Source organism: Pezoporus flaviventris, unplaced genomic scaffold (assembly GCF_033815535.1).
Source record: "Pezoporus flaviventris isolate CSIRO_AGI_PZ_B2104156 unplaced genomic scaffold, CSIRO_AGI_Pfla_v1 ptg000078l, whole genome shotgun sequence".
NCBI classification, from domain to species: Eukaryota; Metazoa; Chordata; class Aves; order Psittaciformes; family Psittacidae; genus Pezoporus; species Pezoporus flaviventris.
The window spans coordinates 9,478,117-9,505,914 of record NW_026892626.1 but is presented as its reverse complement, the minus strand read 5'-3'; the positions used below and the strand labels follow the sequence as shown (position 1 = coordinate 9,505,914).

Here is a 27,798-nt window from a genome sequence, read left to right as displayed (position 1 = left end):
GCAGAGAAAAAATAAATCATTCGTTGTCTTCAAGTATGGGAGATGCACTCACAGTGACAATAGAGGCATTCATTTTATTACTTTACAACAAGGAAATCTATAGACTCCATAGAAAATTTACAACCAAAATGGAGCTTGTGTGAAGAACGGTGCTCGTATAGCAATGGCAATGTAAAGTCCACAAGTTCAACAGAAGCGTATTTTAGTGGCTTTGCTTCCTCAGGTTCCAGTCTGACAGAGCACCACTGAAATCAGCCCCTTCATCTCACGTCCGTCTTGTCTTCTGTTTTTTTGTTTGCCTCTTTGCATCCTCTGAGCCACCTGCGTCAGAACCAGTCTGCCCGAGAGCACGTACTCCTTGCAGCCGGGTCGTCAGCTGTAGCAATAAGGGAATCAGCTAGGCAAAGAAAAGAAGGGGAAGCAGGTTGCGATTACAATGGTATGTAAGGTGTGAATGAAAACCTTCTTCAGACCTGGGCATCCCCAGATAAACAGAATTTGTTGCAAAAATGGCACATCTACAGATACCAGAAAATGGCAGCAAGTCTTGGGAGGGAATCAGACCAAACTTCTGGAAATTTCTGACAATTGAAAACTAAAATGCTTGTCAGTAACTTTTTTTTCCCTGCAGTAATCCAGCCAAGAACAGCAGTTTGAGTCCTGAGTCTAGAAAACCACCACTGTTTTCAGTGACAGCAAAGAATATCCCAGAGAATCCCATGTTCTGAGCTGTCTTACCTGTGAGAGGAAATCAAACAGCACAGACAAACTTCTTTTCTCTTATCAGCAAAACAGAAACCCGGACATACCAGTGAAGGAGTGATTGGCTTGTTAACAAAGCCAGAGGGGTTATATAGTAGGTAGTTATATTTCTCTTGAGAGTTTTATCACTAGGGAGGGTATAAAGCTAAAGAGACCAGACTCAATGACTTGCAAGATTCTTTCCAGTCTGATTGCTCCTGAAGTAAATTAAATAATTATTTTCATTTCTATTGTCACTGAGTCTGATTATCTGAATTTGAATGCTACTACATTGTTTTTTTCTCCCAGAGCCATCAAACGAGAAGATAAAAGTTCAGAAGTGGCACAGGAACTCACCATCACACTTTTTTTTAATGAAGGTTAACTGTCCAATAACATGGCTACACTGTGGCTTTTCTTAAAATGTGTCACATAAGAGGACTGCTGACTGCATCTCTGTCTGGGTAACAACTTCAACAAACCCTCACTTAACACAGTACAAAGTCTTCATTGTTAAGACAACAGTATTTGGAGAAGACAAAAACACCCATGACCTACCTTATCGTGGTTGTAACCAGCCAGCAACAGAAGCAGAGTCAGTGGTAACGCAATGTAAGATCCTTGGGCAATATCTTGTTCAGGCAGCTTTCTCTGAAAACAGTGGGGACCATGGATGTTTGGTTTTGGTTTTTTTTTGTGGTTGGGTTTTTTAAGTCATTTTGGCTATGAAATCCCTCAGCTTTAAACATCAGCAGTAGGATCATGTGGCATGTCCAGCCCTTCCCATCTGACTTCCTTCTAAGTGCTGCCTTCAGCAATTTACTTTAGGTTCAACTTCAAAGCAGTCCCCTTGGTCAGATTCATTCATATTTTACCTTCTTCCCGGGGTTTGCTGTTCATTAAAGCTAATGCACTAATGGTCAGTCTCCACTTTACAGTTTGCTGGTGTGCTTAGATTTACTTTCCACACCTCTGTGATCATACTACAGCAACCATACTAGCACGAAAATCTTCCAGGTCCATCCTCATCTTTCATTTATAACTGCCATTTCAAGTTTCCCTCACTTTCTGCTGGCATCTGAGCATGCAGTGATGCAGAAGATCATTTAAGTATTACAGAACAAACACTTCACTAAATTTGACTGCACTTTGTTCGGAAGTGCACAAACACTCAATACTTTCCTGACGTCCTTACCTGCCTCCCATAACATACCAGGTGATGCCTTAAATGTGGCCAAAGCCAAATTCATTGTCACTTTAATGCCTCTCATAAACCTCTTTATATTTACATTAATAGAAAGTTTGATCAAGACCACAAAATACATACAGGCTATGCTACCAGCCATTGCTCTCAAGGTGAACACTTGAACATTTAAGTATTTTGTACTTACAGTGGGACTGAAGATCAGTGTAATGTGTTTATGATATCCAATAGCAGAGAATGAAACTTGAGGCAGGGTGTAATCATACTGTGATTTAGACAGTGTAGAATCCAGGAGCACCACATAATTCTGTGGGTAAAAAATACACTCAGTATAGAGCATCAGTAGCAGCCCGAGACAAAATCAGATTTAAAGGCAGTTTAACAGGCTTCAAATCTTCCGAGACATTGGTCGCTTCAGCACGAATACACCAGAAATAAACTTCTGTATCTTTAGAGAAAAAGATTAAATGACCTAAGCTCAGTATTTATCAATATCCTTACCTCACCATCTCGGAGCAGTGGTGGGAAATGGAAAAATAGGGATAGGCCTAAGTTGACTGTATGAATTGGGTTGTCAAGATTTTCACTTTTGTAGAGCTTCACCTAGGAAGGAAAGAAGAAAGCACAAACCAGGTACTTTTAAGCATCACAATAGATATTTCAGACATCCCACATCTTAAGGGATAAAAGCACTTCAAAATTCATCATGTGTTTTGTAAACAGAAAGTTGCCAAATAAAAACACCTGGAACTGTTCTAATCTGGGATGCGAAAAGTCACAGAAACAGTCTTCTCACAGAACTTGAAGTAATTCAGAGTAACTGATGTCTGATATTTTCACCAATCTAGTGTATTAAAAGTAGCCTGTGCTGTGCATCAACCAGAACCAATTAATTCTTCTAAATAATCCCAGCAGCTTCATAGAATTTGCAGCTGGGGGTTGTTTCTATTTCTCCAACAGGCTCATTTTGCTTGATTCCAATTTCTGTACACTGAAATTTAACAAGCTAGACATTCTCAAACTATAGAACAGGCCTGAAGTCCACAGCAAACACAGTCTGCTCAGAAAGTAGCATAATTAAGAGAGGATTGTATCACAGTCAAGTAAGGCTGGTAGAGGCAGCAGCACCTCCTTACATGAGGCTGCCTGAACACACCGATTTTTATCAGCCACTGTGCCTCCTCCAGAGGACACAGTAAGCAAAGTGATGGGCTTTGTGGACCACTCTGAAGCAGCACCTGTACCACTGTTTGTAAACCTCTGGATCAGGTATCTGCAAGACTTGGCTCTCGTTGCAGACAGAGCCCAACTAAATTCTCATTACTTCTGCTCAGTGCTACTGTGGTTGCAGCTCAAACCACAGGTCAGCAGAGCATTTCCTGTTGTTTCATCAAGCCCATGTCACCAAAAGGGACAGACTGAGGTCGCAAAACCACTCGCTTGTGTCTGTATCAAATCTCAGAACATCTTTCAAAGACAAAAACTTCTGCCTTGAAAGCAAAGGTGATGATATGCACCCATCAACAGCACATGTGCATCACATGCAACGCAAGACCCATCCTAATATGAACCATGTACTGGCCTGTAACTTCCTTATAATCAAATTTTGACATCCATTCCTGTTTGCTTAGGCTGAACTGAAAGGGTATAGATTTCCCCAGAAAGATAGGAAGCTTGCTCAGGTGTTCTTCAGTAAGGTGATACATTTTCCCTTCACACCTTCTCTGAGTGTTGGATCCTTTGGATGTCTCCCAAAAGCCCAACAGCTTAGCATGAGAACTTGGCAGGTGAGATGCGTAACACACTAGTCTGAAATAAATCCAGGCATTACATTTATATGCAAATGTACGTAGCTTTCAAACTTGAGAAATGGTACTGTAAATCCTACCACACTACTGTGCTTCCAGCATTTGCATGCTAAGCCAAAAACATCATGGGGGTTGTTTTTTTCAGCTCATAGTGCAGTGTTTTGAATTTTGAAAATTTCAGCTTTAGTATTTGTCTCTCTTATAACTGTATTTTAAATCCATGTGTCCTATGGCATCATTGCATTCACATGGTATCTTCTTGCTAGCAGATATGCATGTCAAAACTTTCACGTATTTTAGGAATTAATGCTGTTCTCTGGTACAGAGGACTCATTTCACCTCTGTTGTCTTGCTCTCCCTAAGGCCAGGGAAGAAGAACCAGAAATGTACAGGCCAACCAGAACAAAGGATTTCTTAAACATACTCCCATGAAAAAAAAAGTGGAAACACTGAAGCAAGCAGTCAGGAACACTGGAATCTTAATTCTACCTGGAATTCAAATTCACCTTCATTAAAGTATTAGTCATAATCTGAACTAAATGTGTGCTCTGGCCAATGAACAATTTCCAGTGACCTTGCCAAAAACCAGTGAAGCCAATGGCAAACACACTTAACAAAGATGAAAGGCTTGAACTTACACATAATGTGGAGAGATACTCAGAAGATGTAATTACATTTCCACTTAAATCAAATTGATTAATTTGCCGGAACGCTATAATATTTACATCACCAATGTCACTGTTCCCAACCTGCAACATAAAACACAGCCATGTTTTTACCAACACAGGAGCAGTTAACAGGACAGCCAGCACAACACAAACACTGCTCAACTGTTAAAACAAAAAGCGTATTTTGTTCTATACTAACCACATGGAAACTTGAAGGCTTTCCAAGTGCAAATACTTTTCCTCCAGAGTGAACAGCTTGCGATTAAAGACTTGGACATTATCAGTACAAGACTGATGGCATTAAGTTAAACTAAAAATGGAAGAAGTATCAGAAGCATGCATTATTTTGTAAGAGGCTGAGTTACATACAAAGGAAGGCCTGGTACCTGAACACTGGTCTCTCTATTTTGCATCTGTGCTGAGAGATACATATTATTACGCTAGGATGTTTATGCGGTTAATTAACGAGGAATATGCTCATATAATATAACCTACTTTGAAAATACGTAACTTTATATTCTTCAAAATTGTTTAAAATATGAAACATTTATGTTCCTACATCTGAACTCTGATCAGAGTAAAGAAAGACATTTACTAAAATAAGAACTATGGCAACAGACAGGTTATGGATAGGCCAGGGGCTGTATCAACAGTCTGGTGCCACTAAGGCTGTGTATTTTTCCTGCAGGTATCTTTCAAATCCTTTCTCTCCTGGAGAAAATGGCAGGCTAGCAAGGATACTATTAGTACAAGCTACTGCATACAGCTGTCATTTGCAATACATAACCTTCAGATGATTTTCTGGAATTTGGCTTGCTCTTCCCCTTCCCAACCAGCAAGCACTCTTAACAGGAAGACACTAAGGACTTGAAAGATTCTGCCTTTCTGTTTTGCTGTAAAGGAGGGCACCCTGGTCAGGCGAGTGTCTGAGCTCAAATAATGACCATCTCCCACTGAAAAGTTCTGTACAACTAACGAAGACTAATTAACCTTTACTTGATGTCAAGAGAGAAATGCGAGGCAGCTAACACGCATCTGTAAGGATGAAAGAATATTTAGCAACATTTCATCAGTTTTCAATTCGAATTTATTATTACATTTTATAAAGATTTGCTAGCCTGAATGACAAATTTCACCTACATCAAGACTGCAGGATTTGGACCAAATAAAGCATAAAGAGATCTATCTATCAATCAGTAACTAAATACATAGATAGGAAAATATGACAATTTATAACACCCTCAAGTCACTACTGCTTTGTTCCACAGCATAAAGAAATCCTGAAAGGTATTCTATACATATACTTTCTTGATTCTTGGTGTACAGTCTTTGTGACTGTGAAAGAATCCTTTCCACTTGTTCACTGTTTGGGCTTATCTTACTTCACTTTTAAGCTATGGTGCTGAATCACACAATATGGGGCCTGTATTTAGGAAGCTAACTTGCTGAAAGCCACTTGTCTAAACAGAATGCATTCAAGTACATTGCTGCTGACAGAACAGACATAATGCCCTGTCAGATGCATTTCATAATTAAGTTATAATACAGAAAAAGAAATTACCTCAATTGCCCGATGCTGTGGTAAAGCTCTTTCGATGTGATCATTACCTTCAGCTTTGAGTTGCACATGATACACACAACCAGGCTAAAAGCAACATTCAGATGATAAATCCCAACACTGAATAATACACACTTAAATTTTAAGAAACATTAAGAGCATTTTCTAACATTCCATTTAGGATACACCACCCAAACAGATCTAACTTCACCCAGTTAAAGTCTTCCTTTTCCCAAGTAGAATATTTAACTCAAGAACACTATTAACGGTGTTTACTGCCAGCAAACATGAAAAGGCTATCACAGAAATTTCACAAGTTTATTACATTACAGTGTTAAATCATCTGCTGTGAAGTGTTTTAGCTAGAAAGAAAACATTAAACAGAAGTAAAACCTGATCAAATACTTTCTACTTCAGCAAATTGCTTACTACGCATATTATCCAACCCAATAAATAAATAAATATCCAATAAATTCAGCTTCCACATTTCCTGCAGATTAGCTTACTTCAAATACGTGCTGAACAATCAACATCAGACATACACCAAATATCCTGGCCCAGTATTTTCACAAGAGAAACTAAATGCTTCCCCAAATTCTTTTGCTCTAACAGCAGAACACTGCAGAACAACTGCTAGACATATTCAGAACCTTGCCTGGGGGCTCAGGTCATGTCATGAGAACTGTTCAGTGTTTGTGGGAGGCCATCACAGTGTACTAGCAGCAGGTTCTAGAGAGTTCTTACTAAAAGCCTGTTCTACTACTTATACATTTATCCCCCTTTACTAGAATCAACATTTACTACACAACAGTGTTTCCTAACACAGGCAGACTCAAGAGAATCTAAGCTAGCAAATGTGATGGGGGAACAGAAATTGGAAGTTAATTAATAAAACATTTTATTGCTCCATTATCACATTAACATAAAAGTAAATGAGAGCATTCTCATTCTTACCAAAAGGCCACGTAGCCTGAATTTGCCCTCTTCATCAGTTATCGTGTCTTCTCCATAGATGCTACAATCCTTCTGCCCCACAGCTTCTACTGAGATCCCCTGCTCAGGCTCTCCATTTAAAGAAGAAACCGTACCATAACAGCTAGAGGTATAAAAAGAACCAACTGCTACAGATGTGCTGCAAATTGATGTACATTTTTAATATAATTTATTGGTATAAATCATGAAAAAGTACTTAATATATTTAGCATAGCATGGAGAAAGTGAACTTGTAATGTGTAGAATTGGCTGCAGTTCAGAGCACAACTTCAGGAATCCAAGTTCTCTGACCTCCATGAACAGCAGCACTTACCCCTGAGGGCAAGAAAAGGAAGGAACTTGAAGTCAGGTCCCTAGAGTAGTCCTCTTCCACTGGATGCAGCACAAGCCACTTCCAGTGCCACCAACATAGCACTTTCATAGCAATACTTCTCCTTACAGACCTGCCATCTGGGCTTAGCTATATATCAACATGCACGAGATAAGGCTAAAAAAAAGTACTTATACACAGCATAACAAAGTTAAATTGTGCCTTCAGAAGTACCTTCCAAACCTTCAGAACAGAGGTGTATCAGGAGAAGACATATATTTTGCACCATGCCTCCTGACAGAGTAGGTAGCATTTTGCATGACATTTCAGCTTCACTGACCTGTAAGCTGTTCTATATCCAGTTATCCGAATTTTGAGATTCTGTCCTTCCTGCACTTCAATCATTTGTGATGATGGTTCAAAGCGAAACTCTTTCATCATCGGTTTAAAGTAATACTGCCCTGGGCTCTGCAGAGAGACATAAACCAAGCTGTTTACTGATAGCAGCACAAAAATTCACCAACTCCAAACAACTGTATTTCTGCAAGAGCTCCCTAAAGAGCTCAAGTTCTCTATCCCAGCTGCAGGTTAAACTGGTCAAAAGGTGTGAACACTGAAAAACAGTGAGCACATCAGGCAATAAACCCATGAAACTCCATTAGGTGATAAAGCCTGAAGAGTGAAAGGAAACTAAAACCTTACCACAAAACCTCAAGGAGAAGGAAGTGACCAGGAGAGAAGGATGTCTGCAAGGAAACTATTCAGGCATGTTTACGCACATACACAGATCAATAATCTAATTAGATTTCTTTCCTTTCTTTCAAATGATCATCAACAAATTGGCTTGTTTCATGCTTACAGACTGCAAATTAGTAACTGAGATCCATCAACATTATCTACTACCTGTTGTGAAGAATCTCGTTAGGTTAGATTTTGCATCTTTCACTTGGTAAGATTTTAAGCGTTGTCCGGTCTGAGGGACCTACATTGCTCATTGTGGTTTCCAGTTTCAAAGGAGGCCTACATCCCCTGCCACTGAAGGGAGCCAATAGCATCCCTATTTTGGAGGGCAAGTAACACAGCATTGCACATGCAGCCACAATCAGAAGAATTCATTTCAACTCACCAGATTGGAAAAAGTCAGCATGCCATTATCTTGCGTAAGGAGGTTGGACCGAAACACCCCTCCGCTGAGAGACAAAAGAACTCCAGCAAGAGCCTGGTCATCCTCTGACTTGATCTGTTTTTGGAAAAGCAGTAATTTTAAGTGTGAGGACTGCTTTACAAAGAAGGGTTCAGTTCAGAAGCCCTTTGCAGAGTGCATGGATGGGCTGGCTCTGAGCGTTCGGCTGCAAGCAGAAGAAAAGTAGCCACATCTGCAGCCCATCCCTTTCTGTGAGACTGCAATGCTACAGAAGCTTCTGCTGTCACCACCTGGGCAGTCCCAGCCATGCATAGCATGTGCCACCAGAGCAGTCATTCTCTATCACTTCACAGGACAGCTGGTGGCTAGAACAAAGTATCCCAAAGACTAGAAGCAGATTGCACATGAAAAGATCACCTTGTGGGATAAAAATCATTGAGAGAATGTGGTCCAACTCTACATAAGCAAAGAAACCCAGTCTTTTGGTCTGCAGGCTCCTTCCCTCTATAAACCTTGCAAAATAGCTTCTGCATGGTAACTCATGGCCTGCAACTCAGGTCATCCACTGAGACTTGTTTCCCCTGACAAGATTATCACCAAATCCCACACCCATTTGTGTTTGGCTGGGAGACTAAGCTAACTTTTTTGCCTATCTCTAACTGCAAACACTATTCATTCAGAACCCAAAGTGTTTATAACATTACCTCAAATGTCACCCCAGCAAGAGCGAAAGCTTTGAAGTCCCCAACTGTTCCTTCTACTGCAGTCAAAACAAACCCTTCTTTCCGAGCGGTGACTGTATATTCCAAGTCACTGTGGAGTGGCCCGACACTTCAAATAAAAGGAAAGAACTCTTTTAAAAATAGCACCTGGATAGCACATACACATTGTCAAGTCACCACTGCATTTTAACTACAGAATCCAAAAGATCAAAACTAATCTGTTAATTACCTGTAAGCACCTTTGTCATCAGTGAAAACTGTGATGAGCGGTGAAGTTGCTCCTTTTTCACCAATGATAATCTCAACACCTTCCAATTCAGGATGAATTCGCCCTTCCAGAAATAAGCCTGCTTTTCCATGAATCTCTATCAGCTTTCCAGGACAACTCTCTTGGTCATTGCAAAAGGGATTTCAGACAAACAAGAAAGTCAAAACACACTCACCACTTTGTCTTACAACAAGAGTTTAACTACTTCCAAAGTGACCAGTTGATGTTCTTTAACTTCAGAATAAGAGATCAACCAAGACAATTGCATGGCCTCTCAGCACATCTCAAAACACCAGAACATTCCCAAAATCAGTATCTGAGTTACAAAGCTAAAAAGTTCATCTCCAAAACGAACATTCTGGACTTGCTAAGTGCTTTGTTAAGTTACATGCACTGCAGCCATGTACTGGAGAACATTCCAACAACGTGCCCTTCTAGCTGATACTACCCATAACTTGGACAAAATTCTTTTGAGTTCAAATTCAGGCCAGCATATGTCATGTTTAATGACATAAGTAACATTTTATTTGCCTCCTCTCCAACATATTTAGAACGCGTACAACAAAGAAGCACATAAAAAGGGATACTTAACATGTGATTTCAAAGTCTGTTCACTTACACCATCTGAGCAATCTGAGGGCAAGATGGACAATGACTTACAAGTAACATTGATTGATGATAATCCTTACAATTCCGAAATTTACTTTTTTCTGACTATTTTTATTATTGTAATTTACTACCAAAAAAAAACCCAAAACCAACCAACAAACTTAACAGAAACTTGAATTCGAGAACAAACTCAAAAGACAAACATTGCTTTGCACAACTATTTGTCTAAATGAGAGTAAGATGAACAATTCTGAGCATCTAACCCAGAAATCTAGCCCTTCCTCTTGTGCCACGTGGTCTTTCAGCATTTGGAAGCACATTCTGCTGATACAAACTGTATCTGCACCCTCTACCAAATACCAATGCTTCCAAATTTCAGAGTGAAATTGGCCAAAAGAAATAGCTGAAACGGACACTTTCCTAATATTACCTTTGAAGACCTAGTCATACATTCACCTATATGGATACCCTTCTGCCTTAAAAATCTACTCCTTTGAAGGTAGATTTTATTTATATTTACCTCCACTAACAACTGTTTCCACATAAGGTGGGTAAAAAAGCAGTTCTTTTGATGATGGTGTTACAGTAATTTTCTCTCCAGACCTGTAAAACACAAATAAGATTAGAAGAAAACAAAATTAGCAGCTCCCATGTAGAATAGAATATTTTATTCTATTCAGAGTATCAAGTGCATATTGACCCAAGAATCCATCGAAATACCCCAAGGAAAAAGTGCCAACAATAACCTAAGCAAAGTTCATACTACGGTACTAGTTTTCATTTAGCTGACAGTCAACAAGAACATGCACGGGTACCTATAGAGCACCTTTCCTGCATAGAATATATCGCTATTCTGTCTGATGGCAACACCAAACAACAGAACAAAGATTACACCGTGTCCATTGGAGCTTGGTATTACCTTGCCCAGTACGAAAATTCATATAAGAATGGTCCTTGGAGTTCCTCCACCATTTCTTGCACTGGTGGCTTTGCTCCTTCCTCCTCTTGACCCTTCTTTTCTCTCTCCTGTCGGCGGGTCTCGATTTCTGCCAGCTGCTGCTCCCTACGTAACTCCTGTACAGATTTCAAGGGCCCCAAAACTAAGGCAGGCTCACTGTCAATGGATGACCTGAAAGCACAGGGGAGAAAACAAAATCAGCTCCTTCCACATGGAGGGATAAAAGCTTGTTTTATCTGTTAATTATTGCCTTTATATCACAGCAGACAAGTGCTAGGATTTATTTTCTTTTTTAAATCAATTCCTGCAATTTATTCCAAGCACAGCTAAAACTTTTAGCCTCCGTATCAATCAGTTACTACAAGAAAGGCACATTCATAGGGACTACAGGTGACCTACTTGCCCTAGCAGGAAAGGACCTATCTGCAACTCTCACAAATTCTACCTCATCATGCAATAACCATTCAAGAAGCTACATCCCTGTTGCCTCCTTCTCCTGTGTGCCTCAGCATCCCACTGCAGAGCCAGTGTCATATGCCTACACATCAACCACTTTGCATCGTCCAGCATCTTAGCCTAGCTTATGGTAAGCAGTCTTGATTTTGTACCAAGGACCATACACCAGCTCTGCTGGGGGGGCAATAACCTCCCACAGCAGCACTGACAAGCCAGCAGGGGTGGTACATTTTTTGAGTCTGCAAGAGTACTTTTAACAGAGCCCTAAACTGAGAAAGAAAAGCAGGAATTCCAAACCTGACAACAAGCTTAATACAGAAAGGATGAGTTACACAAAATAAACAAAAATGCAGGTCAGCTCCCTATTTTTATTCATAATAGGACCTTTCCCTCGGAACCTACCTCTCAGGAGTCTACCAGGAGAAAACAACTTCTATCACAAATAAATACTTCCAATAGTTGGCAATTCCCAGGAAGAGCTCTGAGTTCTAACCTATCTGCCCTATAGATTTGAACCATCCAGCTATCCTGTTGCTGTCCACTGAAGAGATTGCTAGGTAAGTTTAACCACATTATTTCTATCAGCTCAGAACAATGCATCTTGTTTCCCTTTACCAGATCTTACACCCTCTCTTTTCTAGCAATTTATTCTAGTCTTCAACCATCCTTTGTATCTTATCTTCTGTCTCTTTTGCAATAGTCTGAAAAACTGCCAGAGAACATTGCAAAATTCTCTATGAGGAGTGAACTGCAATGATCATGATTACCTTCCCTGCAACCACTTTAGATTATCAGGATAGTTGTCTCCCACATCAGTCTTCACCTATATTCTGTCTTTTTTAAGAGGAACAGATACTATTACTCTACCACACTAAGTTTCACCAAGGCTTTAAATTATTTCTCTGCAGTCCAGAGATGATATAGAAACATATATAAAAAAATTGTCTTAAAACCTATAAACACACAGTCTCCTGATATCCATAGTAAATTACTACAGTGTTATTTCCAAGCATAACAAGCCATCATCAAAAAGTGTTAAGAATCAGCTCTATTTTTAGTTGGGGTTGTTCAGGTTGTTTTGGTTAACTGAAAGTTAACAGATCCCTGCCATGGATCTGTTTTTAACAAACTTGTTAAAAACAACTGGCTTGCTTTTTAATCCAGAGCTGTTCCTTTTGTTTTGATGCCACTTCACAAATTGGACTTTGGCTGAAAAGCTTCAGGTAGGCTTGAACACAGACATGCTGTGGCAACTGAGCTGCCTTCAAAGCACTTGTCTCAAAAGAAACAACCAGCCTAGAAGGCCAGTACAATATTCATCTCCTCACTAAGTTGTTTTTAAAATCCTAATGGCATTCTGCTGTCTCGATGTTTCTTTTCCAACTGCTGTGGTTGCTCAGTAGTTGCAGTTACAGGTTGAACAAACTCAGGGAATTCAAGGGAATGCTCTGCAGGTAATTTGTTCTCTGAAAATATATTTCTACACTCCAGAAAGTTTGAGAACCCATAGTCTAGAACAAGGAGACATTAGCAGAGCATTAATAAAGCACTCATCATTATCAGACACTTCCAGGCAGATCTGGCACCTCATACAAATAAAGCTGTTCCCAAATCAGTGCTCTGTAGTGAGCTGTCTGCTCAGCTAAACATAAACTGGCTTATTAGTGTGTGATCACTCTGCATGGTTTTCCTTTTATAACCCTCTTTACACCAGCAACAATGCTCTAAAGCAGATTCTCATTCTGAGGAAACAAAAAAAAAAGAGAAAAAAAATAGATGCTAGTGCTAAAGAGCTCAGATGGAAGCTAAAACAATACCCCTGAATTCTGAAATTTCAGTTCACTAAAGTGTGCAAAAAGATAATAATCCCTTATTATCATGACACACAAGCAGAAAGGGACTATACTGAAATGAAGTGACAACATTCAAAACAACAGCTAGGATGTATTTACCTATCTACAAAGAACTCAAAGCACATCTCAGCATAAAAACCTCTTGCAGTCTAGAGCTGGATGCCCTTTAGAAAACAGCCACTGTGGTATTAAAACCAGAGTAAAGCTTTATGAGAGAGATGTCTTTCTTCCAGTTTTTATAGCACCAAGATTTCTTTGTTCTTACTTAATAGTAATAGTCACATCCATCAGTTTATCTGTTACAATCGTGCCAAGGACATGGTGTCGAATCGCAGTGAGCGTCAGTATGCTAGGAGAGGACCTGTAAATCAAAGTGACAGAGATGAATTCAAGGTCCCCCTCCTAAAGAAAATAACCAAATTTTATTTAGCAAAGTTTATGCTCTCATCTCTAAGTCAGAAGTGCTTTATAAAAGACAACATACAGATTACACAGCAAAGTTGTAGTGCTGAGATATTAGCATATTGGAAAGGGAGCATTTTCCAGCTCTGAACCCCAAACTATGGCATGACAACAGGCCAAACCAAGTCCTTCCTTTGTTCCTCCCACTTCTTCTCAAACTAAAGCTGACTTGATTTCATATATACTTTACACACAACAGAAGGACACTCAAAAGCTTGTCATACTAGACGTAGTTCACCAAGATGCCAAAAGCCTGACAGTGCTTTGCTGCTGAAAGAGGGTTTCTGCTTCTATCCATTCACTCACGCTGTGCTGGCTCTCCTGTTGAGTGCATCAGTTTTGATACACTAGCGCAGCAGAAAAGAAAAAGATCTTAATGCTGAATTCATTTTCTGCCATGTTCATGAATTAGAAGTAGTCTGGGAACAGAAATACTCTTTTTGGAAGCAAAGAGCCATTAAGCACATTGCCAGACCAAAACCTATATATAACTAGTAAAACATGGCTATCCTAGGAAGATCAGCACTGCTTACTTGTCATTAGGGTGAATATTTATTCAGCTTGCAAAAACTGGACAGAGAGGAATCAAATCACCAGAGAGTCATGGCTCTAGGGATGTACAACAGTAAGTACATGCCTCTGAGTAAACTTACTATCCCATCTTTTGCATTTCAACTCTCTCAGGTGATCAACAGTTTCCACTGTAATATCTCTCCTTTGTTACAAAACAAAGAAACCAGTATTAGACAAAAGGCTGACAAAAACATCCAGTTAAAATACCAAAAGCATCTTTAAGCCTATCATTAGCCATTTTTTTAAGACTCAAAAATGCAGGCGAACGTCTGATACATTTTCCTAAAGCTCCCCTCTATTGGTCAGAGACAGTCATAGCAACGCATCCTGAAGTGCTGAAACACATCCTGAAGTTGCTACAGCAGAAAGAAAGCTTTATGGAAGCATATCGATAGGCTCTTACGTGTCATAAGTGTAATACTCATGTTCAAACTGGTGGCAGGAACGTGGTGTCACTTCATATACACCTGTAAATATTAAGTCAGAGAATGATCCACTGGAAAAATTCAAGGTTAGTGTGTTGGCTGCAATCTCAAGAGACCCATGGTACAGAAGCAATTATAAAATCTGACTATATATCTCCCTTTCACACAAATGCTTGTCAATTAATTTGCTTCTGTACAGTCACAGATCACTATTGGAAGCTGTGCAATTTCTCACGTATGCTGACATAAAACACAATTAGGCATCACCACAGATAAACATAATTACAAATGGAACAAACCAATCAAGCTCAGATGTAACCTATTATGGTCCCATAGCTAATACTCTTTGACTAATTATAGAACCATTGCGTTATTGTATTGTGAATGAAACCAATGGCTCTAAGGATTAAATGTTCAAAGCTGAAAATTGGATCAATACCAAATAAATTTGTTAACTGTTGTCCTAAGGTGGCCTAACAGAGAATTAGCTCTAAGATGTTAACAGGAAAAAAAAAATCTAATTTAAAAACATTATTTTTTCCTGTTATAGATAACCTTGTGGTACTTTTACCAGTTATACCTCAAGAATCCTGTATTGAAATTAAACTCATATGACCAAGGTTATTTGAACACGCTCTTCATTCACTGGAGATCAAAGCCCTTCACCAAGTAAAAGAAAATAATTATTTTACTTCTGGAATCTGTATTTAAGTAAAGGACTAAATAACACGAAAATTCCAAAAACTTAGAACAGAGCATCTATATACATATATATATGTACACATATGTATAAATGAAATAATGCCTCTCAGAAACCACAAGAGATTTCTTTTTAATTCCCATCAGTATTACTTGACTGGTTTCTTTTGTTTTTTAAACTAACATTTTAGAGCTGTTACCTGGCTTTGAGAGACAGAATCTATTAACTCCTTTGGACAAGTTATAAACACCAACATTCTCTGGTCCATTTCCATCCTGATAAAATTCCTGTGAAGCCACAACACAATTCACTGTTACTAACTTCCAAACAACAAAATTAAAACAGTATTTGCCTAAACATACATTAATGCTTCTCTTTCATAGCAGTTAACATAAGACCATTTCACTAAATCTGAGAGAATAATCTCAAAGCACTCTAAACATGAATGTTGTTGTGCTTTATGACTGCATAGAGACATAAGAAAGCCTTGACTCCAAGCATATCCCAACCTACCTTCACAAATTTACTAAAAAAATACAAGGACGTCCGTTATCTACGTACCAGTGTAATTGCATGAGAAAGGGAGCACCTCAGCATATATCCAGTCTGCCTGAATTCTACTCCCGAAACATCTTCCTCCATGACTTCCACCTCCAAAGATTTATTCTTCCAGCACCAGTCTTCATGTACAATGCTGACTAGAATATACACCACACAAAGCATTTTAGTAATGTAAACCTGTGTGAATAAGAGCAGGTTTTGTGGTACAAAAAGCTCATATCACTTTAACTTCTCTGACAATAAACTTCAAAGCCAGACAATGACTGCTGGAATAGACCTGTCTCACTGCAGCATCACCAAGAATCCAGCATGTCTCATAACAGAAAAGCTATTATAAAAAGGATTAATGAAGTCTGGTCACCCTGGGAAGTTCTGCAATGTGCATTACCACTGTGACAGTCAAAGAAGCCTACAGGACATCAGAACCTAACCTCCAATTTCATCAGGAGGAAAGATGTTCTGACTCATGTATAAAAAGAGCAATCTGTATACACTGCTTCCACATCTTTCTCTGGAAAACAATTTATTCCTGTAGGAGACCAAGGCAGGCTGGCAAAAACACATGCTGCTCTTAGGAGAAGTATTCTGGAAGCAGGGTCTGCCCCTAATCTTAGGCTTGGGATAAGCTCATTATTAAGCTGCATGGCTCTGAGTTACTGGCTGGGTTTAAACCACAACAACTCTTGTATTTTTCCTGATCCTCTTAAGTTTCAAAAGTAGTTCCATGGTGGGCATACTGCAAACAGTATCTATTAACAGAAGTATACAGATTAAGTCACAAATTTAGCTACCAAGGTAAGACTTCAAGTAGTTCCCCATAATCCAACCTTTGTATTTGCCAGGTAGCACATTTTCAAATGTGAAGGCCACTGAGTCCATGCTTCCAGAGAGCTGCAGGTTGCGTTTTTCACCCTGGCGGCTCATAGACTGTAAGGTCACCACCAGATCACCACAAGCATCTGTGCAGAAAAGACAGAGAAAATGAGACTGCATTCTGGCTTGCCAGCTTGGCCTCCAAGCAAGCTTCGTGTGTACTAAGGTTAAAATGATAACTCTCTTCCAGTAGAGAATCTTTCCAATTAAAACTCTTATATCCTAAGCACATGTTTACCAGTGCTTTTTTTTAATTCTTCAGGAAGTTTGAGACTTTAAATCATAAAAGAATATGGCAAGCAACAACCAGAGGCCAACATTAAATCCCTGGGCCCACCTTGCTCTGCAGAGACTATAGGGCCCAGTAAACACCTGAGAGACAAAACATGAAGTGCAGAGAGGATTCAGAGAGAAAAAAGTCAAGCTCCAATCATCATCTGCTGAAATCAGTAAAAATAGCAGCAGAGAGAAACCTTATACTAAAACAAAAGAGTAAAAGCTCACGAAAAAGAATAGAGATTGCAAGCTTCTGTTGAGAGCTTGAGACTCTAGCCTACAGGTTTTTCCATGCCCTGCCTTTTTATTCCTTGATGTCTTTTCGCCTCCAATACTCCTCTGATTGATGTACAGTACAGAAAGTGTCAGCCAGGAGCATTTCTTTCTAGAACTTACACATCTTCTGAAGAAAAGAGGTCAGAATTCCTTCCTGAGGAAGGAATACTTGCTTATTCCTAGCAAGCATCAAAATTAGGTACATAACTTTACTTCGAACTTTATTAAGGTACATCACCAGGCTGTAAGGTCTCCCAAAAAAAGAGCTGATGTGTCTTGATCTAAACAGTACTCATTCACACATGCAGTGCTAAAGTTCTCTGTTCTCATTTCCACTTCACTTTCAGAACTGGCTCACCTAAACAAGAGATCTTCCCTGAGACGGAAGCCAAAAACTGAGAGAAGGTCACATCCATTACTGGTCTGTCTGTAACAGTAACAGGGAACATTTTGGGTTTCAAAGCCAATCCTGCTCTGGTCTCAGCTTCTGGAATAATCACCTGTGGAGTATATGATATCAAGACACCACCAGCTTTAGATACTAGTCGAAACACACCACTCTGCTGAGTTTGATCCTCTTACCAGAAATTAGAAAATGGAAATTTACTGTAAATCCCAGCAAAGCAAAACTAGTCTCCCAAATACACTTTCCAAAATTCTGTAATAAAAATCCTCCAAAGAATGACAATAAAACTGAGCTAAATATCCTCCAAACAGCTCAGTTTGAAAAGTCTGAACTTCATGATGCTTCTGCATTAGCCTGTTTCATTATCTATGAGGACAGTTAGAGGAAAGTTAAGTTGAAACTTAAACAGGGGGAAGTTTAGATCGGATATAAGGAAGACGTTCTTTACTGTAAGGGTGGTGAGGCACTGGAATGGGTTGCCCAAGGAAGCTGCGAATACTCCATCCCTGGCGGTGTTCAAGGCCAGGTTGGACGAGGCCTTGGGTGACATGATTTAGTGGGAGGTGTCCCTGCCCATGGTAGGGGGGTTGGAACTAGATGATCTTAAGGTCCTTTCCAACTCTAACTATTCTATGATTCCATGATTATAACCATGCACTTCCTTGTCTTCCAGCCTGCAGTATCTTCCACAATGCAAAATTCATGGTGGTTCTGCTACAAGTTCTCGGGAAGCATTTAGGCAGCTGAGAAAAGTAAACATTACATGTCTCATAGGATAATATATTAAGTTAAGTCTAAGGGATATCACAACTAAAAGGAGAAAGAAATAAGAGCTTTCAACTGAAATGGCCTGATATCCTTTTAACAAGTGCAAAGAACAAGGAGCATGGGAATCTCAGCTTATTAATGGAAAAAAAAGGAAATTACTGCCATTGTTTAAACAGTGCAAACAGGAGAAAAAGACAAGGGAAAATCTAAATTTAACTTCACAAATTTTTGAAACTAAATGTTTAAAATCTCTAAAACCTCCCAGCAGTCCTATAATGAAGAAATGGAAGCTTCTTCTTACCTGAATGTTGTATGTCCCCGATTTTGCCTTAAAACAAAATGCTCCCTGTGGGTCAGTTTCTGTCGTAACTAGTGATGCTTTGTCCTTATCTTGAGGCATCATGGTTACCTTGTATTTACTAATCTGTTTGACTGTGTCAGGGAAACGAGTTACTGAGATCCGGCCACACACACTGAATCTGTTACATAAAAGCCAGCCATCAATATAAGTATCCTGATTTGACAGAGCTCATAAAAGAAAACCTTGTTTTAAAACACCTTCCTTAAAAAGTAAGCCACACTGTGTTGAGGCCCTAACACATGAATTGAAATTGATTTCTCCTGAAAGAGTATTCATACAAAAGAGATACTGTAAGCAAACACAGTGGAGCAAATACAAACTCATGTACGATTAATGAGATCTTTTATTTTATAAAGTTACCATGATGTTATGCTACATTTCTATTTGCAAGCAACTTGTTTCACTTTCCCCCATCACTAACCCAATTACTTCAAGCCTTTTTTCCTGTTTTTCTTTTCTTTCTCCCCAGGCAGCAATTGACTCAGGATTGCCATCCTTCAGGTTTTAAATAGTTTGAAATGATTTGTGTGAAAGACCTCAAATATGATAGGTAATTCACTGGAACACAACCCTAGTACACCTACACTTGTGAAAAAAACAAGACAAGATGCCAAATTAGAAGCTGTTAAGTTTTACTTTTCACTTTCAACAGCACGTATTTAGTGACTGAAAACAACCCCTGTAACTGATCATTTAATACCACACATGGATTTTTTCTTTTTAACTAACTACCTAAGTCTGTATGACCTAGCTGCCATTTGCCTCAGTAAGGTCCTAGTTTTCACTTCTCTGAGAGGCTGCCACTATTTCCTCGTCAGGGTAAACTCCTGGACACTGAATCATGCCCCATTTGCCTTCCTCACTGTCATTACGCTGGCTGATGCTCAGCAAAGAATCACAAACAAGAAAAGGATTATTCACATAAGACAACTATGACCTTGAGAGTGAGCAATAAAATATAGATGTTTGGTATACCACAGCACCAGACAGCTATGTAAGCCCACTCCTGCACATAAGGAGACTATCCGAGGTGCAGTATCAGTGGCACAAAGCCACTTGGTTCACATAACGTTCTAAAACTGCTCAATGTACCCATATCTTGGCATCTTCATTTGCAAGGAAGAGGTTAAGTGCATACTTTAAGCCTTAACTAGTATTGAGCAAAGTATTATCGTATTAGCACTCACAGTGTCCCATTTACCTTGAATTTCTCAAGTAACATTTAGCTCCTGACAACAGTACACAAGTCTGGGTATGACATGGGAAAGGACCTTGTCTACATAACAAATGACATTTTTATCCCATCACCAGTACATACCCTGTTGCAATGATGTTTGCTAGCTGAGGTGTGTTTGGTGCAATCTTCACAGTAATAGTATCAAAGAACAGATGCTCTTTCCTGGCATGAATTGTGTATGTACCTGTTGTTATGTTCTCAAGGCGGAAAGAGCCATCAGCTTTTGTTTTTACTGTAATAAATAACAACAAGAGTTAAAAAAAAGAGCATGGATTGATTGTCTGTCCTTATGTGCCAAAAGAGCTTTATGCTATTTTTAATTTATATTGCACAACAAAGAAACAGTATTAAGCTTTCATACTAGACCAACATTCATTCTTGTATTTAAAAGCACAATTTGGCACAGGGGTGAAAGAAACTAAGAAATTTTCAGCAGCAAAATAAACGAACACCTAATTTTCTCATCTAAGCCAGAAAATGCAGAATTCATCAACTGCATGAAAACCACTTTTTCAAATAAATGGCAACAAAGGTAGTGTATTATCCTGAAGTGTTAATTCCATCTCAAACACTACTACTGTACTTCAGCTTAATAAAGGCTTTCCTGTAGCAACAAAGACCAAGACCACTGGATACCTTTAATCTGATTGTTCAGAGTCACAGTGGCATCAGCAACTCCTTCTCCTTCAGGACCGTTCAACACTCTGCCTGTGACGGAGAAACCCATCACATGGAAAACAGGCTGAAATACGGAAAAAAAGTTAACATTAATCTTTATTCAGTGAAAGCAAACACACCTACAGCAATCAACACTGTTTCCCACACACGCATATATATAAAGAAAATTTATTTCCAGCTTTAAGAAAAAAAGAAAGCAGCAAGATAATCATAATGAAAGTACGTATCAGTCTCCACGCATACCATTCCCCTATGTACAGGAACCGATTCTCAATTTATCTGCATCAGGACAGTTCAGAAGACCCAAATCCCAGATCATAATGCCATTACACAAGGCACTCTGCAAACCATAAAAGCCTACAGGCCCTTCTCCAGAGATCTGACAATCTGAATGAGAAAATTTAAGCAACCTGAAAGATTACTGCCCTGTTTGCAACACGGACATGTAAGTGAGCATAGCAGACCACTTCTTCCCATTTTGTTTCTTCTGGTAACAGGGACTGAGCGCAGAAACACAGCATGATGCTAGATGCTGCCTTCTACCTGCTGTACAAGAGGATATGCACAGCAATGTCTTCAAACTTCTTGCAAAGAAGTTTTTTTAATAATACACCTCCTTTCTGCTAAGATCAGTTACACTTTTACAGGAATGAATGGCACAAAAATATTATTTCCTCTGAATGCCCTACCTCAATTTGTAAACTGTCATGCTCTACAAGGAAGTCCAACCTAGATGGCGCAACATCAAAGGTAATTCTCTCTCCCCTGTAGAAAGGTATCTGAAAGAAGACATATCACTTTGACTCCTAAGAAGCAATGATGACAGAATTATTTTCCTTTACCGTTTTCCATGTCCTTATCACCATCACACACCTCTATGAAAGCTCAAATGGGCTGCAAACTTCCTGGAAAAAATAACTCTGAGGGATGGAGACAAGAATAAGGGCAGTATTTCAAGAGTGTCTGATGGAAACCATATGAGATTATCTGAAGAGGCATAAAAGAAACCGTCTACTCAGAATACAGGAAAGGTACTTGGATGTGCAAAGGCTTACACATAGGACATTGTATCACCACTAGAACGGTTAAAGGAATTAAGAAAAGTTTGAATCTCACTTCGAAAGCATACAGACTGAGAATGCAGGACCATCACTCTAGTGCTGCACAGACAACCATGCTCCTACACTACCTGCATATTATAAAGAGAACAGGCAAAAAGAAAACAAGAGAACTTAAAGGACATGAGGCTGTAGCTAATTGAAACTTCCAGTCTCCCAGCAGCCTCTAGGTGTTATTCTGTGACTGGCCAGTGCATTCAGGTAACTCAGAGCCTGATTTGCAATTAGTCCAGAAACCACACCACAGAGCCCTATTACAGCAACTTATTTCAGTGTTATATACTTTAGGTTGGAGGTTCCTATTCCGATTATTTCATCAAATTCAAAATATTTCAACTATTTATGTTTTAACAGCTATAAAGTTATGCATTTAGAAAATTAAATTGGGGAAAAAAAAAAAAATCAACAGACAGACAAATAATGAACTTCCTAGATACTTACCACAGTGTATTTCCCACTCGGGAGAGAAAGAAAGCTGAAAGATCCATCTTCTTTTGATACAACATTGCACAAATAGGAAAGAGACTCATCTCTTGACTGGAATCCATCCACAGGAGAAATACTGCAGCCCACAACATCCTGTGGCAATAAATGCAATACAACTTTTTTTCTCATGGGAGAAGAGAGAAAGTAATTACGGGGGGGATGTAGGAGGGTTCAAAATCCTATACTGTGAATGAAGAATAGGAAGTACAAAACCATTTTAGAGGCAAGGTTTGACAGCACACCTTAATATTCACATGTAGGTAAAAGGTAGAAAAAACAGCCAATAATCAACTTCAGAGTAATCAGGACAGAAAATATGGAAATTCAGCATTCCCCAGTACCCCAGAACTGCAATGCATGTCTTAACATCAACTGACTTCAGTTCTGCGGACAAGGTTAGTATTACAGAACAGAGCTCTACAAAACACAGCACATGTCCAAATGTTTCACATTCTTTTCATAACACACTTTTAAGGTGGCAAGAGAAGCCGTTGAACTTTGTCTTCACATCAAGAGGTCAAAAAGCAATTAAGACCACATGCTGAAGACAGATTACAGCTCCCATATAGTGAATTTCTGGATTTGTCTGGCAACATCTTGTGCCAGAAGCTGGTCTTCCACCATGGAGAAGCATCACCCTCATGAGGGAACGCATTTACTAACCAACATTTAACATGCTAAAATGTGTAACCAGAAAAATAGTCCTAAAACTATAGCCCTCAACTCTGCTGACCCACAAGGAATATACAGATCAATAACATGATGTGAACTGTATTGTATTTTGCACTTGTTCCCTGCTTCAGTTCAGGTCTTAGTTTTCTATGCCCCTGAGCAGCCTGATTGTTGGGGAACCTGGCTGTTTGAAGACCATAATAAGGATACTGGGGAGGGACTCTTCATTAGGGACTGTAGTGATAGGACAAGGGGTGACAGGTTAAAACTTAAATAGGGGGAAGTTTAGATTGGATATAAGGAGGAAATTCTTTACTGTAAGGGTGGTGAGGCACTGGAATGGGTTGCCCAAGGAAGTTGTGAATGCTCCATCCCTGGCAGTGTTCAAGGCCAGGTTGGACAAAGCCTTGGGTGACATGGTTTAGTGTGAGGTGTCCCTGCCCATGGTAGGGGGGTTGGAACTAGATGATCTTAAGGTCCTTTCCAACCCTAACTATTCTATGATTCTATAATAACGAAGAGTTTAAAAGAGTTGAAATTAAAAGAATTTCTTGCGTCCAAAAAATATGTAGACCTTAAGCCTCAATTTTGCAACACTGAAAGAGATGGCTTGTGTTACACGTCTGAGTAATTCCATGGAGGTCACGTGAAAACTCAGAATGCATACAAATATTGTATTAAAGGCTATTGTTGGAAAGGGGCGGGGGGGGATGGAGGGCGGGAAGAAGCAAAGAGCAAACAAAAAATACAGCTTGAGGTGTTGTACAGTTTATGTTTCCTATAACCCAAGCTCAATGAAGGACAGAGATGAGTATCAGGGCAATATGAATCTGGAAGCTATTTAGCTGCTTTCTGTTTATGTCCATACTCATATTGAAAAGGTATTGATACACCATTACCTCTTTAGTGACCGAAGAAGAGAAAAGGAGAAACATGACCCCTTTCATTGGTTCTCCATCACTTCGTACTGACCCAGAAACATTGTAGCCTGCAACAACCAGAGGGCTAGCAGCATAAGCATTAGAACTGGTCACTCGCACCACTGTGTTTGACTGAAATACAGAAACACATATATCTCCATCAAAAGCAAGCACTTCATTTACAGCACCCAAGTAACAATCAGAAGTTGTACACTCAACAACAGAAACAGAGGCCAGAGAAGCAGTGCTCAAAGAGGCTACTCAAAACGCAAAGACACTAAAGCAAAGATACTTTTCAAAACAGCATTCTTTCTGTTTTACTGATTTAGGAATGGGTCGGGATCTCAGAGCTTCTCAGAAAGCAAGCAGTCTGAGAGGGAGGGATTAGAGCATCTGCTACAATACTTAAGCTCTTGCAAAATGGGTAAGCTTAGAAGACCAAAAGCAAGAGCTCGTTTGCCAGTTCTGCCCCAGCTGACTCCACTATCTCTAAACTGGGCCTGCATAAGGCAGTTTCTTGACAACCTAAATTAAATGCTTGAAAACCCCACTAATCTTGTCTACTCACAAAAACCCTTCCTCACACTAGCTGATCAATACACAGTCTAGCAGATCCGTCCTCACCAAACAGGTGAAACAGAACTTCTGTAGGCTCTAACCTCTTTCAACATCCAGGTAGGATGAGATGCAAAGATTTCGTATTCCCCAGGAAGCACTTTAAAGAAAGCAAACCTGTAAGGCAAGAAAGAGGTTACATCTCTTCAGCAACAGTCACAAACATCACTTTATACAAAAACAACTTAGACTCTACGCATGTTAGAAAAAATATTTCAGAACTGCTATCATCCCAGTTGATATGGCAGAATTGAAAGAAGCTTGTGTAAACAAGCAGATGAATTAAGTATGCAACACCCACACTCACTTTCCTCCAGGTTGTGTAACAGTTGCTTGTATGTTTATGTCACTGCCAGCATTTCTCAGTACAACCTGGACTCCAGCAGGACCTAATGTCTGACCTTTGCTGAGAACCTGTCAAAATGAACAGAAACCAGAGAATAAATGGATAAAAATAACTTGCAGAGCTGAAGTACAATGTTTTTATGAAGGCAGAATTAGCATAAAATGGAATAAATAAAGATAAAGGAGACTAACCTTTCCGTTCACAGAAAACCCTGTGAACACAAAGTTAATATCACCTCCCTTTGTGCAAATGTCATTAATGCCATCCACATGGATGTCTACACTGGTTGGTTCTGGAGGGGAAGCACAATGAAACAGCGTGGTAGTTAGTGAGAGAGCAAACATGAAACAATTCTGCTTTAGCTTTACAGAACTCTCACAGAAATGCATTAGCTCAAGCACGCAAGGGTTGCTGTGGAAGTCCTTCCTCAGCAAAGTTAAAGCACCCAGAAACCCTGATGTTGAAAATCCTCTTCCTTCCACTGCAGCCATTTTTGTCAAGAACTCACATTCCTTCGATTCAGTTCATGGGTTACTTTATCAGTGTCTACCTTAGAGCTTATTATCTTCTGGTAAAGTAAGAACACTTTAGTTGTTAAAACCATACAGTAAAGCTTATTTCTTTAGAAAAGCACTTGATTTTCCCTGCCAACTGCAAGTCAGAGATAGTTAAGTCTCACATTGCAGATACACTACCCTATTGTAAGAAGACTTATGAGCACTTACCGAAACTCCACCCTAGGGGAGGCTCAATTTTAAGAATGAAATCCCCCTAAAAATGAAATAAGAAAGCAATAACTGTCTTCACTGATCAAAATACAATTAAGAATGGGAAAAAAAAAAGTCAGAACATAAGCATCAAGCTGCAAAGTAACACAAGATTCAAGTGTCACTCTTCTCCCTTCCTCATACCTAAGACATTCCATTCAAAGCAGCAGCAATATCTACCCAGACAGGCTGGGATGCTGGGCTCACATCCAGCCAGCTAAGACCAAAATTAAGTATCACCATGTTTATACTCCATCCAGACCACACTTGGCTCATGTTCAAGCAGCTCAGTTAGAAAGTGTTCAAATGTATCTCTACCTGCCCCAACAGATGTGCTCTGAATCAGCCTTTAGTATTTCCACTAGGCGGTCCTGCTCAATCATTCTGCCCAGACAGGGGACAAAAAAATTTCAATCCTATTAAAAGCTCTGCACCAAAATAGTATTTATCTACACAGGGATGCTCTTTAAAGCAGTGGGCACCACATTACGTTCTGCCACGTATGTTCTGAAATTCATTCATGGAAAGGCCTAAGAACAAAATCACAGAGCTCAGAAGGCATCTCACATTCTTACACTGGGAAGGGAAGGGTTTATTTTGCGGTTGGACTAAGTGACCTTTAAAGGTCCCTTCCAACCTCAACCATTCTATTATTTTATGATTCTATTTCTGATCCCCAAGTTAACTATCTCTTTTAAAGAGCAAAACACTTAGACCATCTGAGGACAGCTTGTATTTAATTTAAATATAAACTTCTTGCCAGCTTAAACAGATATCAAACTTTTGATACATTCTGAGCTTTTCTGGTATTATTTCCTTAAGACATTTTTAACATCTGCCATTAGTCATTCAAGTTATTTTCAATTCAGTCATATCAAAACACATTCTAATAAATTTATTTGCATTTCTATAGGCAGGTAACCAAAAGCTTTATCTGTACTACATAGGTAGCTGCACTTTCTGTGCAGTATTTCCACTGCTGCTAGCACAGGGCTGTTGCCAGTAACTCAGTCTCCCAATGCTGCAGTCATTCAGATAAGCAGCATAAGTGCAACACAGCAGCTAAAGTTACCTGGATTTTCTCATAACACTTAACAAAGAGAGATAAAATACTAGCATTACAAAAAGAAACAGTTGAAAGTTTGGTCAAAACCAAAACAAATGATGTCCTGATTCAAATGTTTCATGTGTAGGGGGTGTTCTGCTGGCACCTCCATCACAGGGCAGACAGCACCGGTATTTCAGTTTCTTACCTTATCATAGAGGGGAATCATGAAATACCCATTGTTTGGCGCGCAATCTGTCTGGTATTTCAAGGTACCATGTTTTGTGTATAATTTAATCTAAAAGAAACAAACAAAAAAAAAGATACTTTAAGAAAACGTGAACAACGCCTGAACCAGGTATTCTCTAACCAAGTGCTTTTACACAACAGCTCCCGCGTGTCCCAGGGCCGTAACAGCGAAAAGGTTTATTGCAAGAAGACGGCAATCTGCCAGGCGAAGCCGGATAAATTCAGCCCCGGACCCCGAAGAAAATGCCTGAAGGAAAACCTACTTCAACTGAAACCAGGCCGCAACCACAGCCAGCGGCCCTGGCGCACAAGGGCTGTGGTCATGCCGCGCAGCCGGGCGCCCAGGCTGAGGCTCTGCAGGCTGGCAGACAGAGCACAAGGAGCCAGGGCTGCCAGGCGCCCTACTCCGCGCGGCCCGGCCGGCTGAAGGGACGGGCGGCGGCGCCCACCTCGATCAGGGAGTAGTTGATCTCAACGTCGGACTTGACGAAGCCGCCGCAGCCCACGACGATGTCCTCGGAGCCCCGCGCCAGGACGCAGCACAGCGCGCAGACCAGCCCCAGCGCCAGCCCCGCGGCCGCCGGGACCCGCATACCGCCACCGCCGCCACCACCGGCTCCCTGACTCAGCGCCGCCTGCCGCGCTGCCGGAAGAGCCGGGCTAGGCTGGGCCGGGTGCTGCCCCCTGCCGGC

The 27,798-nt window shown here is 40.0% G+C and overlaps 1 protein-coding gene across 1 annotated transcript; it reads right to left on the bottom strand.

The window, feature by feature from the left end:
- Window positions 1-54: 54 nt before the first annotated feature.
- NOMO2 (NODAL modulator 2) lies at window positions 55-27,777 on the bottom strand. The gene is made up of 31 exons (XM_061473465.1): window positions 27,556-27,777; window positions 27,066-27,155; window positions 25,771-25,816; window positions 25,237-25,337; window positions 25,007-25,113; window positions 24,744-24,816; window positions 24,064-24,216; window positions 22,448-22,585; window positions 21,578-21,667; window positions 20,847-20,952; window positions 20,292-20,442; window positions 18,914-19,091; window positions 17,797-17,938; window positions 16,841-16,972; window positions 16,014-16,150; window positions 15,652-15,739; window positions 14,731-14,794; window positions 13,558-13,653; window positions 10,945-11,154; window positions 10,546-10,628; window positions 9,378-9,537; window positions 9,131-9,257; window positions 8,409-8,522; window positions 7,623-7,750; window positions 6,934-7,075; window positions 5,983-6,066; window positions 4,392-4,502; window positions 2,447-2,548; window positions 2,133-2,252; window positions 1,300-1,392; window positions 55-397 (listed from the first exon to the last, which is right to left on the bottom strand). Exons 1-31 carry the CDS (start codon window positions 27,697-27,699, stop codon window positions 266-268), a joined length of 3,642 nt encoding a protein of 1,213 aa, XP_061329449.1. The 5' UTR covers window positions 27,700-27,777; the 3' UTR covers window positions 55-265.
- Between the last annotated feature and the right edge of the window lie 21 nt (window positions 27,778-27,798).

What these genes read in the sequence shown, in the direction of transcription:
- NOMO2 (XM_061473465.1), bottom strand. Translation starts at nt 27,699, where the DNA reads ATGCGGGTCCCGGCGGCCGCGGGGCTGGCGCTGGGGCTGGTCTGCGCG. An exon ending in TCAGGCTACGTGGCCTTTTG is followed by an intron (nt 6,067 to 6,933) that starts GTAAGAATGAGA and finishes TGTTGCTTTTAG; the next exon opens with CCTGGTTGTGTGTATCATGT. An exon ending in CTGGTTACAACCACGATAAG is followed by an intron (nt 398 to 1,299) that starts GTAGGTCATGGG and finishes TTCTTTGCCTAG; the next exon opens with CTGATTCCCTTATTGCTACA.